Source organism: Epinephelus lanceolatus, chromosome 16 (genome assembly GCF_041903045.1).
Source record: "Epinephelus lanceolatus isolate andai-2023 chromosome 16, ASM4190304v1, whole genome shotgun sequence".
In the NCBI taxonomy this organism is placed as follows: Eukaryota; Metazoa; Chordata; class Actinopteri; order Perciformes; family Serranidae; genus Epinephelus; species Epinephelus lanceolatus.
In genome coordinates, this window is record NC_135749.1 from 7,853,885 (window position 1) to 7,867,430 (window position 13,546).

The 13,546-nt window shown below is 42.0% G+C and overlaps 2 protein-coding genes and 3 non-coding genes across 5 annotated transcripts; 1 reads left to right on the forward strand and 4 right to left on the reverse strand.

The window, feature by feature from the left end:
* Position 1: 1 nt before the first annotated feature.
* Positions 2-2,659, reverse strand: LOC117264085 (uncharacterized). Its single transcript, XM_078175445.1, has 6 exons — positions 2,498-2,659; positions 1,282-1,346; positions 971-1,029; positions 746-797; positions 423-493; positions 2-251 (listed from the first exon to the last, which is right to left on the reverse strand). The coding sequence occupies exons 1-4, from the start codon at positions 2,642-2,644 to the stop codon at positions 763-765; spliced, it is 306 nt and encodes a 101-aa protein (XP_078031571.1). The 5' UTR covers positions 2,645-2,659; the 3' UTR covers positions 2-251; positions 423-493; positions 746-762.
* Positions 312-386, reverse strand: LOC117264236 (small nucleolar RNA SNORD99). The gene has a single exon (XR_004502274.1). It is a non-coding gene; the product is annotated as a small nucleolar RNA SNORD99 (small nucleolar RNA).
* Positions 574-703, reverse strand: LOC117264225 (small nucleolar RNA SNORA44). The gene has a single exon (XR_004502264.1). It is a non-coding gene; the product is annotated as a small nucleolar RNA SNORA44 (small nucleolar RNA).
* LOC117264237 (small nucleolar RNA SNORA16B/SNORA16A family) lies at positions 1,106-1,242 on the reverse strand. Its single transcript, XR_004502275.1, has one exon. It is a non-coding gene; the product is annotated as a small nucleolar RNA SNORA16B/SNORA16A family (small nucleolar RNA).
* Positions 2,660-3,100: 441 nt separating the features above from the next.
* rab42a (RAB42, member RAS oncogene family a) lies at positions 3,101-12,605 on the forward strand. The gene is made up of 2 exons (XM_033637318.2): positions 3,101-3,567; positions 5,861-12,605. Exons 1-2 carry the CDS (start codon positions 3,353-3,355, stop codon positions 6,300-6,302), a joined length of 657 nt encoding a protein of 218 aa, XP_033493209.1. The 5' UTR covers positions 3,101-3,352; the 3' UTR covers positions 6,303-12,605.
* Positions 12,606-13,546: the final 941 nt, after the last annotated feature.

Genomic DNA, 13,546 nt, shown 5'->3' on the forward strand with positions numbered 1-13,546 from the left:
GTCATTTTGTGCGTTTTATTTCAATGACAGTGAACAGTTTGACTCACTTAGGTTTTCAAAACTGTATTAAGTCTAACACCTTTGTAATGGTGCAGTTAGTGCCACACCATCAGTCATGTTCCTACTAGACACTTTGGTCTAGTGAACAAATGTTGGCCCCATCGCTGTTACTTCCTTGTCGACAGTGCGCTGTGGTGAATCCAGACACTTTGATTCCCAACGGCATTTGTCCAGACAACACGCCACTGGACCTGAAATAATAAAACCAAATTTAGTGCAATTCAGCAGTCTGTTATAGACCGTATACAACAGGCTGATCTCAGTCCCATATCCGCAAGCTTCATCCAAACAGTCCTCATTGTTGTATGTGGTCATCATAGATCAGAAAGACAAATAATGCACAAGAAAATATGTTTACATACCTTCAAACAGGACAGTGATGATCCCATGCAATCCAAGGAGATCAGACAGATGCTCGTGGACAGATTGATGCCTACAGTAGATGAAAGATTGTTAGAATCATGTAAAGTGTGGCATATTATCTCTCCTAGCTGCTGCCCTTTCAAACTGCAAATCTGTAGGACAGCTGAGTGGCTGATGGTGGCATGAGAGGCCACAACAGTCAAAGACCACCCTATTTTCTGGCATGCACTTGGAGAACGTAGAGCTACACACAAGCTCCCGTCCTTAGGATAGCATGCTGCAACAATGACAAATCATTCAGGTGATTTTAAAGAATCGTTACCTTGATACAAGATGACCTCATCCAGTCACGTTTGGTTCAGCCATGAGATCACCTAAAAATGGAGCAATTGTTAATTATTTTTCCAAGCAGTGATGGAATAAACTTAATTGTAGCAGATGTGGCTCAGGTACACTATATATGTCTCAATCAAGACTTGTATCAGTGAGGGCAAGTTTGTCATCACAGCCAGAAACAGTTAAATTTAAGATGTGGCTCATAAAGTACCTGCATGTGATCTGTTCATCTTCATGTTTCGCCCTTCCATCTTCAACTGTAGCCAAAACCTGCAGAAAGATGAAGTAACATGTTTAGTAGAGAAGACATTACTTTTGATCAGTCATAAATCCCATGATCTAGTCCAAGTGTCCTTCCCCTAAATGTTGCTGGAGCAGTTATTTTCGAACTGAACAGCGACCGTCGGTGAAAGTCTTCATCTCGGCTTCCTTTTGACCGTTCACTGCTACAGGAGAGCATGAACGGCTTCGATAGGAGCCTGTTATATAGAAATGGTATGTAGTCCTGAATCAGAAACATACCTGTGTTTCTGACAGACATCCATGGTTGGAGTGGCAGGTGGCAGAGCTTCTACTGCAGGTTGACTCTGCAGAAAGAAAGATCAGGTTAGTGTATGCTCTACAGTGCTGCAGAAGGTTCACTAAAGGGGTTTAAGAGTCAGGATTTTGCAGAATCGTTTATATTAAGTGTTCAGAGTTTTTAGGAAGAGAACACTAGATTATCAAAACCAGTTAATTATGTTGGTAACTATAGCTGCCTCCGTCATCAAGTTTGTGCAGATAAGCTGACATCTTACATTGTTTCCATGCAACAAAGACTACAAGTATCAGATTTAACGCTTTAAGACCATTCAAGACACCAAATTTAGGACAAATCATGTTTTACCTGTTTAAATGTCGCAGGTAAGCAATATGGGCAAGTAGTATGTAAAGTAGTCTTGAGCAGAAGTACGTGTTATGTAGGAATATGGTTGAGTGAGCTGAGTCAATCTACATTTTGCCAACAGGTAAGTGCATGTATGAAGTAAAATTCTTATTAGTTTTTTAAAGATTTGTAACATTTTAACGGGAAATTCCATAGAAAGGCTTCACCCATTCCCCCAAAAGGAAATTAAAAATAGATAAACATAATTAGATTAAGTGTCTGCAGTAGTTAGAACCTCACAAATTCAAAGTTAAGACAATTTACTGACTGTTGCAACACTGATTTTTAAGACATTTTTAGGCTTTAAGGACTTTCTGTGACTATATTGACGTTAAACAAGCCACATAAAGCTTGGTGCATTGCAGCAAAATGAGGAAAACCGCCATCTTAAGGTCTGTTATAATATTTCTGAACTTCAGTTTAAGAGGGATCTTAACGACACCACGTGGTTCACACATACTAGCGTTGAGCTAGCATAAAGCTAACAACTAACTCTTAGCCTACCTAGCATCTTTTTTATTTCTAAAAAGCCAACGCAATGTGGGTTATTCCGTAAATATAACACCGTGCTGTAAATGTGAAGCATTCGCGTTACAGCACCCTGTGAGGCTACAGTAATATGGCCACGTAAGCTAGCACTAGCTTTACTTGCTAGCGCGTTTCGTGTTGCCCAGCCGTTTACGTTATTAAACCCAACTCTTCTGTGGGACATACACACGTAAGCTAGCGTAGAAAAGTATTTTGTACATTGCTTCACATGTACATGTAACTTATGTGACATATTTATGAGTTAAAGATTAGTTCAGGCCTCACCGAAGTTCTGTACTGGCTCCACTTCGTCTCCTCGCGGACAACTTGAAAAGGAAGAGGCAGAAAGGAGTGTCCCGTTCCGTTATATACGCTAGCGCCGAGCCGCCGCACTCTGATTGGCCCGCGTAGCTCACGTGGACCCCTTTGCATGACGGGATATGTATTTTGGCAAGCGTTTAGGGACTCCTTGTTGTCTTGTAGATTTATCGCCACTTTGACACGTTAATACCGACAAAACAGAGATTGTGACGTCTCTGTGAACACGTTATCCCCACAGAGACACACAGAAGTGAATATGTTGTGTGTAAAGAGAGAAATATGTTAAAGAGTCCGGTCATAGCTGGAGCTGAAGCCTCTGTAGTTCAGAACCACGGACAGCAGCCACTGAGTTAGCCATATGCTTTGTGGTTTGGAGATAACAACAGTGCAGTGTCATGCTCTAAACAGACAGGTGCGACATATTGCTCTCATATGGTGATGATATTTCATGTGCACTGGAAGAATGTGCTAGAATATCACACAGTGTTGACAAAAGTCTCTGGGTGGGTGCAGCTGATTGGTTAAATGAGGCTTGGATAACCTCAATTGTGTTTTACTTATCTGTGACTCTTTCATAACACACAGCTGCCTCACTGACGGCTGCAGGAGGTTTATAGTTGAGATATCCCGGGTAGTAGAGCATAGGTAAATGTAACATCACATGATTGCTGCGCTCTCTCAGTGCTCCGCGTCTCTTCCTGAGCAGAAGGCAGCAGCAGGAGCCGCAGCCGCAGCAGCAGCCGGGGCTTCATGTAAACACACCGTGCACAGGGCTTTGTTTCCCACACGCTCCTCCGGCATCCCCCAGCTAGTCATGCCATGGATATTTTGTGGCAATACCAGTTCAGGATCATTTTACTCGGGGATTCCACGGTGGGGAAGTCGTCGCTGCTGAAGCGCTTCACGGACGGGATTTACAGTGATGTGGCGGATCCGACGGTCGGGGTAGATTTCTATGCCCGCTCGCTTGACATCGAACCCGGGGTGAAAATCAAGCTGCAGCTCTGGGACACGGCCGGACAGGAGCGATTCAGGTATGAACTGCATCAAATGTATCTTACATAAAATGCCTCTAATTGAATATAAGCATCATACACCACCGAGTAGATTTGGCGTTAAATAATGGAGAGGCCTTAGGTCGCTGTCGTGTTTGGCTGCTATTGTAAAATGAAACCCCCTTAAATTAAACGGCCATTTCCCCTCTCATTGTGATGTAATGAAGCAGACAGTGGAGAGCAGGGTCAAGAGATTATATAGGCCTCGATCTTATGATGGTCTGCAGCCTATATAAATCAGTGGAAATCGAGTTGCATCATTCACCCACGGATGATGGGCAGCCTCCTCATATTTAGGCCCCAGCTTGATTCCCTGAGACACTGACTCCACAGTCTCCAGGGCAACACAAGGATGTCAACCCCCTGCACCCGAATCTAGTTTTGCATTCATCTGTCCTGTTGCTTGTTCTGTTTCATGTGTCCTCGCTGTCATGGATAATTTCCTTTATAGCAGCATCCAGTCTGGAGACGCAAGCTCGGCTCTTAGATCTGCTTTCTCTTTTGAAGACAAACCTTCAGAGGGTGTTTTCCTTTCAGGCTTCACCACACTTTCACTTCTGTCTTAACCGACTGTGAGAAGTGTTTATGAAATCAGTCAGTAATGTTTAAACCACCCTGTGCAGGGATTGGGACTTGTGTAACCTGTGTATGTGTGTATTAATAGACCCTTGCAAGGCTGGGCCAATGGGGGGCAACAACACAGGACCTTTAGGGACCCCAAGGGGCCGATGTTTACAGTCTGTGTGTGGTCAGATGGTTCATTTCAATTAATTTGGTTCACATCCCCAGCAGGGCAGTTACCGCATTTTGAGGCCTCATCTTGTCTTCGGTGTCCTGTGTCACAATCTAGTTATAATATTGCTGTTATTTAATCAGTATTGTGCACAGGACTGCATAATGAAAATGCCTAAATGCATTTAAAGTTGCACTTACAAACTGACACACAGCAAACCTGATACTATAGCACAGGATCACCAGATGGTTTTGGGGTCCAAAGTCTAATTATCCTCAGTGTGTGTGAAGGAGAATATGGATCTCTTCGGAGCTGTAAGCTTGAGATAGACTTAAGTCACAAAAATCAAGACATGAGGCCTGACTTGGACTCGACTGCTGTAAGACTTGCTATACTTGAGAGCCTTGTCTCCCCTGACTTGATTCAGGATTTCAACTTTAAACAGAATTCCAGCTTTGGTGTTGACCTCGTAAAATTTCACAACAATACAAATAAATTGGACAGGGTCAGGAAGGCCTTGCATGGCCTGCCTTAAATTAGTTGTTAGTATGCACTGAAGATACTTAGTTAAACACCACTGAAGGGAAAATGTTCAAATCATTTTAGTGATCAGGATTTAGTGACCTGAAAGACTTGACTTGCGAGTTGCATATTAAGATTTGATTTGGACTCGCCTCAACTGACCCTCAGACGTGCTAATAAAAGCACTGACGTTCTTAGTTATACTTCCATGGGGTGAGACTTGACATGGACTTGTCTTGACTGACCTATGACTTAACTTTGACTGGTCTTGACTCATTTGAGACTTGACTGGAGGTTTGCTTTGACAAGACTTTGGTAGCTCTGTTGCAATAACTACTTTTGTTGGACGATATATTTTCCCGGAGGTAATTGCACTAAATGATACTATCGTCATTTTGAAACCATTTTATACGATAGCATAATAATGCAAGTACATTCTTTCGACAAGCAAAGGACTTTAATTCTTAACAATATTCAGACATTGGAATATAAAATAAAGATTTCACAAATTTTAAGACCTGTTGATATATCCAAGACAGTGTATATTAAACTGTACCTTTACAGGTGCAACACAAAATCACTCAGTTTGAGACTCGATACAAAATTTGACCAACAAAAACAAAACCATGTGATGCCTTTTGCAAACAGACAAGTTTAGCTGAGCTCTGGGAACCTTGCAGTTACTTCAATAATCCGGCTGGTGGCGCTGCATTTGACAGCCTGGGAGCCGGGTGGTTTGCTGGTGGATTTACAGAGTGAAGGATGAAGTTTTTGGACAGTTAAACTACTCTTGACTGACTTTTGGGCTTGTTGCCAGGGGTTAGCAAGCTAACGACTATCAGGATTAGCCCTTGGACTTGGACTTAGATATTCCCCAGAAGGCTAAAAAAACAGCCTTGAATCTTACATATTGTCGGGATCATGGAAAGTCTGTGCTGACAGGTCACGGTTGTGTGTTCATCAGAACTGTCCTAGAAGTTTGTAGACTCACTAACATGTCATCAATCTCCCCAACAGGTCCATCACAACATCATACTACCGTAACTCCGTGGGCGGGCTACTTGTCTTCGATCTCACTAATCGCAAGACCTTTGACCATGTGCGGGAGTGGCACAAGGAGGTGAGTGAGCACATCCTGCCCCATCACATGGTCTACATCCTCATCGGCCACAAGAGTGACCTCAACAAGGACCGCAAGGTGAGCCGGGACGAAGCAGAGCAGCTGGCAGCCGAGCTGGGCATCCGCTACGTGGAGACGTCGGCCAAGTGCAACAGCAACGTCGACCGGGCCTTCGAGCTGCTCACCAGAGACATCTACGAGCTGATGAAGATGGGGGAGATCGTCACCCGTGACGGCTGGGACGGGGTGAAGAGCGGCCTCACCGCCAAGGTCCTCTACCCGGCCGACGACGAAGAGGAACTAGCTACTGCGGTCGCTGAAAAGGGCTGCCACTGCTGACTGTGAACTCTCCGTATCTAAACACTGTCCTGTCGCACCAAGAGCTCACCTCGTCTCACAAGCCGTGTTTCCATAAACATATTTTTATGCACATTTTGAAGTATCAATTAGAAAAGCTTTATGGAAACGACAAATGCCGATAAAACTCGCTCACACAAAAAAGTTTTGATGCTTGCTGGAGGTGGTTTTTGCCTTCTTGGAAAGAGGTTATCCAATAAATAGGATATGGAAACGCCCTCACCGAATATGTTCTGACATAGCAAAGTGAATCCAGAGACTGATCAGCTGTTTGTGATGTGGGCGTCTTACCATGCGTAAAAGTCATTGCATTAATTTGTCTTCACACGGCCAACCAGCCAACATAAGCGACCAGTTAAAACTTGCCCAATTGATGCAAAGAGCTCTCTCCGTCTTTTTCTCATAGATTAGTTAATTGGCCAAAGTGTCTTGTTTTGTGTCCTGTTTGCAACCTGTGCTTCTTCTACTCTGTACTGGTAGATGTCAGCTTTGCATAAAGCGAAGCCTGTACCGCCAACTAATGGCAAAACTACACTTTGCGTCGTCTAGTTTATTTGTTCCAAACCAGTTGTTGGAGGCGCGTTTAATTTGCATTTTTTTTTTGCAGCATTTCAAAAATTCGTTTAAACTTTGTTTAACATTTCAATGGAAACACGGCTACAGCTGTCCATTGAAACCAAGTCACTCAGGCTCAACACCTTGTGATATCACCATCCATCACTTCCTCACCTTGTGCTTCTTTCCCTCTCTATGTGTGGATTCTTCTGACAACTGGGATTCTTTTCTAACAGGGGGCCATTGTACATCCCGATGTGTACTTTATAGGCAAGTTGTGTCTCTAAATCCATGTGGTGTAGCATGAGCTGAGCTGTTTTGGGCCTCGTTAGGTTTGGAAAACACAGAAAGCATGCAGAAGTGATGGGGCTTAGAGTGAAGCCAATACTGCTTTTCACAGCCCTGGAGTTAATGGACCACTGAGTATTCTGAAGGTACATTTCATACAGCACTATTGTGGGTTTCTACCTGTCAACGTTCGTGCGATGCTTTGCCTGCAATCTCTTGTGACTGTAATATTGTAAATAATAGTGAAATATATAGAGATGAAAGCTAAAAGGTCACTGAAAGCTATTTAACTGATCATGTGAACACACACAATGCACTCTACAATAGGTGTCACCATGTTAAATCAATGTGCTCCTCCTGCTACTGTAAGCTGTATGTGCACTTACGCCAAACTGACTTAAACCTTTGATCATTCTGTGAATAGATAAGTAATGTTTTTGTAAAAAAAAAAAAAAAAAAGATTATTTCTAGTTAAGGTGTATACATAAAGATAGGCCATAGTATTTAGGATAGGTGGTACCATGTAGGTATTTGTATCATAGCATCAACAGGAGCAAGACATCAAGTGTGTTACCTCTCAGTCATCAGACCTTTAATGAGTTCGTCAGCAGTAGTAAAGACGTGTTTGACTAAGAACAAAGGGAAGTTTGAGTCTCACTTGCAGCTGTTTGTAGCTCATGCAAACAGCTGCTTCTTTAGTTCAAAGCTTTATCCACAAAAATGATATTCTATTCAGGCTGATGTGGCCAGCTTCTGTGGGCCTATATGTTATGCTCTATCCCAGAAGTTTCAGGAGGAAATGTTGGTGTATACGTGGAAAAAAAAGTCAACTTCCAAGTAGGAAACCTAGGCAACACTAAGATGTCACGTTAACATCTCATTATATACCACTAAAGCTAATTAGCATTTCTGTTAACATGGTTGTTACTGTCTTGCAAACCCACTACAGATCAACAGGCTCAGCAGTCGATATGACATGAAAACACAGCACCCTGGATTGGGTTTTGGCAAAGGACCTTTGCCCCGTCACGTTTATTTCCTGCCTGACAAAATGCTTGATTTGATCTTTGCGGGGGAAGCAAGTATTTCCACTATTTTTCCAAGTTAGATGAGAAAATTTATATCTGTCTATGCGTTAAGTACGGAGCATGACCCAGGAGGCGATTAGCCTAGCTTAGCCTTAACACTGCTCAGTGGCGCATTATGCCCAAAAAGTTCAACTGCCGCGTATAAAATTTCCTGGATTATTGGCACTCTTCCACACTGTATGGCCTAAAGAGCAAGCACACTGAAACTTTCCTGGGGTGAGCCTGCTACTTCCGGTTTAGTGCTCCGTTAACTTGAATGGGGAAAAAACGATTCAATCTTGCAGCTCCTGTAGATTCTCCAAATGTTATTGCACCAAATTGATCAAATCTTGATTGTGAAACAAGTCATTTCACAGGGGTTGTGATGCTCAAAAATTGTATCCAATGATTTACAGACATCTCTTTCATAACATCTACAGTATGGGGAAAACACATGACGGATGTAATAGCACTCTTTGGCCACTACAAAAATTGGCTTCAAAGCTCAGCACCCTTCCTGAGGGCCTGGGACAAACCAGCTGCAGTGATTTCCTGATGTCTTGTCAGCAGGCGTTTCTCAATCTGCATTCTTGCCTCTACTTGTGTTCTTGGGGACTTGTGAAACGTCATCAGTCGCAGCCCAAGTACTGTTCCAATTCAAAGTCTGCATCCAGCCAAGTACAGTCCAAATGCCCGGATGTGAACTTGCTCTGCCTGTTCCATCGGGGATGCATCGGGAGGTGACTTGTGTGGACTTTTGACAGCCAGGTATCCCAGAATGCATTTCTCACAGACCAGCGGCAATGGCAGCTGTCCGTGGGAGTTTGTACTCCCGAGTCGAACTTGCCAAGTCCGAACTCCCAAGTGCGCAAGTTCGAACTTGGCATACTTGGTATTGAGAAACGCCGAGTGACTTGAGTGAGGTTGAAGTGTGGTTAAATTGTGCCGGTAGAGACGCTAACATCTGTGCTCACTGACTATCAACTGTTTTTCACAAGGATGCTTGACCTAAGTGAAATAGTTACAGCACACTGCTATGCCTAAGCAGGTTGGTCTCACTCTCAGGGTGTAAAATTATGCCGCTCTGGCAGTGTCCCCAGCGTCATGGTAACCTTTAGTGTCTATATGAGATGCAGCAGGCTTTTGACGAACCCTAATGTAAACCCATCTGTGTTTTTAGACGTTCGGAACAATGGACATAGTATAAAGAGCAGGAAAGTTTGCTTAGGGTGGGTGGATGGGTCCAACAAGGACAGGACTTTGACCCAGGAGACCGGTGTTTGTGTCTTGTGTAAAAACTTGAAGTGGACAAGTTATTTTGTCACGTCAGACGGTAGTCACATGAGTCGTCAGTCACACGAGGGACTATCATCATCCGCAGTCTTTCTGTAACCATTATGAAGTCGTTTTGTTCCCTGACCCTAACTGCCTACTCAACCCCTTCTGCCCAAGCATCAAATTATGAGGAGTAGGGATGTAAAACTAGACATTGTCTTTTTTTAAATTTCTGTTCGGATACAAATTAAATCAATAAGACACAATGTGTTGCTTGCTTCATGCTTGGCCGGTCACCTTCTCACTCCAGCTCTGTATTTAATGCAAAGACATGAGAATGGTATTAGTTTGTTCATAAAACTCCCACAATGAAAACAAATAAGTGTATTTATGTCTTAAAAGCATTTAAAATGCTCTTGTTACTCATGAAAATCTGACTGAAGTGATTGCTAACATCCGTTAACTTTCAACGCCAGGATTTTCACTAACCCTGAAGCTGCACTTCAAGTTGCTTAAATTCTTTGTTAACTAAGTCATTTTGACATACCACACATAAGCCTCTACACTGGTAAGAGTATTTGGGATTTACGGACTTGTGACAGTAATAACACCAGCTGTAATGGAGCCTGTTACGGCCAGCTTGCTGTTCTTAGCTGCATTTACGATGAAAGCATGTCTGTGCACACCACTTCTACACATAGCAGTAACTACCTTTGACACAGAGGATCACGTATGCTTCAAGTCTCCAGAGCCTTTTGACTGCAGACGCTATTAATCTGCTGTTTAAAGGCCCGGAGCGAACAATAAACTAGAGTAGTCTTTGCCTGGGAACTCACCTCCAGTCCCACCACTTATTCACCTTTCACCAGCATCTCACCAAAAAACCTGTTCACACCCACACTGTAAACAGCAAGAGATTATGCATTCTGTAGTTTTGACTCATGTTTGTCATTGGGTTGATAAAAGCTGTATGAGTGATTCAGTAATTTTAATACATTTGCAGCATCCCTTTATTTTAACTCGTCTGTACAGATCCAAACCGATGCTTCCTGCTAAATCATCACTCGACAGCCATTTTTTAATAAAGTCGTATACACACTATATGTTTTTGTTTGTTCGACAATCACGTTAACATTTTGTGTTCTTGGCACAGGTGAGGAATACTATGCCTTGAAATCTGGCTACACATCCTTGCAACATCAGAAATCACGAGAGTGACTGTGTTTAATACTGCAACTACGTTTTTGTCTCACATCTAAACAGGGTTCAAATGTACAATATTGACTGAATTTGTATGTTAATACTGTGCCGTTAGCAAACTGTTCTCCAGTGAGCATGACTCCCATTCCTGAGCACTGCGTGGTGTGAAGATGGCAGCCGAGGAGCATTCTTCAGAAAGCGCTACATACATTTAAAGGCAAACGCTGGAAGGACACCAAGAAGAAACTGCTTTTTGAAAGACGGACTCTATGGGAAGAAATAAGCTTATTCTCATCAACCATTACTAGAATATCCAGCAATGATATATAGTTAAAAATTGTATTAAAATACAAAAGCATTTGTAACCTTACAAACAGTGACCATCCTGTGTGTAGACCATAATGGTGATGGTGGTGGCCATACTCAAGCTTCAGTCCAGATCCAGCCTCTCTCTTACTGTAAAGGGGTAGTTCAACATTTTGGTTGCTTTCTTCAGGGCCAGCTGTGTACTTTTGTGGGCCCTATACAGGGTTTGATTCCGGGGCCCCCGATATTGAAATGTGTTGCCACTTCACATGGCACCGAACCAACTTGTGTTGCACCTAGTCCAGGTTGTGTTGACTTTTGTTTTTGTCTTGTTCATCAGTTTTGTTATATTGATCATATCTAATACAATCCCCAAGTGTGGGTTGTTTTTTTTTTTTTACCCCGGAGTCCTCCTGGGAGTGCTTGTTTCATAGGGGGCAGTATATTACTTCCTCAGCATACCTCAATTGTCTATTTTGCCTGTCTCTGAGCGTATTGTTCTGTCAGTATTTGTTGGCAAAAAAAAAATCACAAAATGGCGTCAGATTTTGTTCAGGACATTTCATTTTATTTTTGTCTCCATATCCATTTTGGCTGAAGCTAGTCCTAGCTGACATTGGGCTAGAGGCGGTATACACCCCCAGACAAGCCGCCAGACCATCACAGGGCTCGTTATTGTCTTGTGTTCGTTAAAAAAAAATCAAGGGGGCCCCAGAGACCAGAAGGCCCTATGCAACTGCCTATATCGCTTAATGGGTAGGGCCGGCTCTGACTTTATTTCTGAGAATTGGATAAGATTGACAACACTCTCATGTCAAGTACGTTAAGTATAGAACTTGAGCCAGGAGCAATTAGCCTAGCTTAGCCTAGCTCTGAATTTTGAAATAAGCCCATAAACACGTCTAAAGCTTTGTGATTACCATGTTGTATCTTGTTCATTTAAACGGAAATTTAAAAATTAGGTTGTACAGAAGTTACATGCTGGAGCTATGTCTTGGCGACTAGCAGCCTGGTGCAGTGACTCTCAAGGGTCTCGTCGTCAAAGCAAGATTAACTGTTGTTCATTGGGAAATTGCTCCAGCAAGTAACTCCCCTTGCGTTTTTTGTTGGTGCACAGGTTAAACCAACAAGATACAGTGAGTAGTTAGCAAGCTTTCACAGAACTGAGTAGCTGTTTCAATCTACTTCCTGTCTTTAAGCTAGGCTAACCACATCCTGGCGCCAGCTTCATACATAACACAAACATGAGATTGACATCGGTTTCCTCATCTTGCTCTCAGAAACAAAATGAGCAAAAGTCCCAATATGTTGAACTATGCCTTTAATGATGTGTTTTTTTTATGTTGTCCATATGAATGATCAAACCACCCCACAGGTGGGGAATACTGTGGGCCTATCAGGGAACATCAGCACCTGTTAGGCCTGCATTACGGTACATAGCACAAAACTGTTCAGCTCCTGATCCCCATGGTCACATTTCACAGCTTTACTGAATAAATGTTATTTATTTTATATATCATGTATAAGGAACTTGCCTTTTATTTGATGTGATTTTATTGATTGATTAAAAAAAATAAATAGATGTCCAATGAAAGTTTGGAGTCAGTTTTTTGACTGGGGTTTGGCGCCATCTTGTGACACTTTGAGGGAGTATCACTATGACCTAGATTGGTTATTGTGATATATTAATGTCGTGGACAAGGGTGGCACCTTTTATCTAAAACAAGTTGCATTAGTCTGAATTAGATTGTGTAGCTGATAGTGAGACTGTGCTACAATCATGGGAGGAAAATTAAAACAAATAAAATTATATTGTCATTATTAGCTGGAACCTGTTGTTCGGCAATAGATGTCAAAGAAATTAAACGTGTTCTTTCTTAATGACACTTTAACAGGCTATAACAAGATTTTTAAGCAACATGAAATTCTTACAGCGTGAATTAAGGGTGATTGGGACTGTTTTTGAATTCCCTATTTCTGTGAGCTTTGTTGTCATCATTTTAAAAAATAAATAAATGAAATAAAAAAACGAGAAATGATACAGTTATGCAATACTGATGATGTTACCTATCCATTTGAGGAAAGAAGAAAGTTTTATCATATTCCAAGGAGGCGCGACATACAATTACAAAACACAAATAACATGGCTGGCTGTAAAAGCTACATCTGATTTTATTTTATCCTAAATGTTTTTAAATTTGACATTTTAAATATAGAAATGGATCTTGGTATTTTTCTCCACATAATTACATCAGGACAGTGTGCAGAAGGTTTTCAAGCAGCCTTTAATTAGATAAAATGTGTAGAAATTATACTTGAATGGTTATTAAATGTTCTATTAACCATTTGAAACCTGTAGCGGCATCACTTTTCTTGAGCTGCTTTCACACACCTTTTGCAAGTATGTAAGCCTTTGAATCTTGAGCAAACTGGTGCAATTTATTTCAAAAACATGGTGAAAAAGGGTGATGGGCAACTCGGAAAGCAATGTCCCACAAACTGCAAAAAAATAACAGATTTAGAAAAGTATTTAAA